This window comes from Mustela nigripes, unplaced genomic scaffold (assembly GCF_022355385.1).
Source record: "Mustela nigripes isolate SB6536 unplaced genomic scaffold, MUSNIG.SB6536 HiC_scaffold_1708, whole genome shotgun sequence".
NCBI lineage: Eukaryota > Metazoa > Chordata > Mammalia > Carnivora > Mustelidae > Mustela > Mustela nigripes.
Genome location: NW_026741115.1, coordinates 1 through 673, shown reverse-complemented (window position 1 = coordinate 673; position 673 = coordinate 1). Strand labels below are relative to the sequence as shown.

General features: G+C 42.9%; 1 protein-coding gene across 1 annotated transcript; it reads left to right on the top strand.

The window, feature by feature from the left end:
- Positions 1 to 354: 354 nt before the first annotated feature.
- Positions 355 to 668, top strand: LOC132008859 (elongation factor 1-alpha 1-like; the record flags this gene model as incomplete). Its single annotated transcript, XM_059387369.1, has 1 exon — positions 355 to 668. A coding segment is annotated over exon 1 (285 nt), but the record flags the coding sequence as incomplete, so codon positions are not given.
- Positions 669 to 673: the final 5 nt, after the last annotated feature.

Below are 673 nucleotides of genomic sequence, written 5' to 3'. Positions count from 1 at the left end.
CTCTCTACTAACAATTGGAATGTACAGGTAACACTTTTCTCAGAACTGGGTTGTTTGAAATTGGACATTAGTTTTCCCATCTAAACCCTGTTAGGTGATGTCAATGCCCAAGTTTGGCACATAAGAGTCTAGGTAATACACAATATACCTGTCCATATTGAACTACATTCTAGCCAACACTCATTCCTGTTAAAAGTTCTAGCAACCTGGGGATAGAGAGAAACCTCTTAACCTGTGGAGACCTTTCAATTAGCAATAATCACACCTCAGAAACCTCACCAGTTATGATACTGTCACTGTGCAAAGCTCAGAACAGCTTTTTCGCAACGGGTTTGCCGCCAGAACACAGGTGTCATGAAAACCACCGCTCTTCCTAAACCAGAATGGGGAAGGAAAAGACTCATATCAACATTGTTGTCATCGGACACGTAGATTCAGGCAAGTCTACCACTACTGGTCATCTGATCTACAAATGTGGTGGGATCGACAAAAGAACTATCGAAAAATTCGAGAAGGAGGCTGCTGAGATGGGAAAAGGCTCCTTCAAGTATGCCTGGGTCTTGGATAAACTGAAAGCTGAACGTGAACGTGGTATCACCATTGATATCTCTCTGTGGAAATTCGAGACCAGCAAGTATTACGTGACCATCATTGATGCTCCAGGACACAGAGA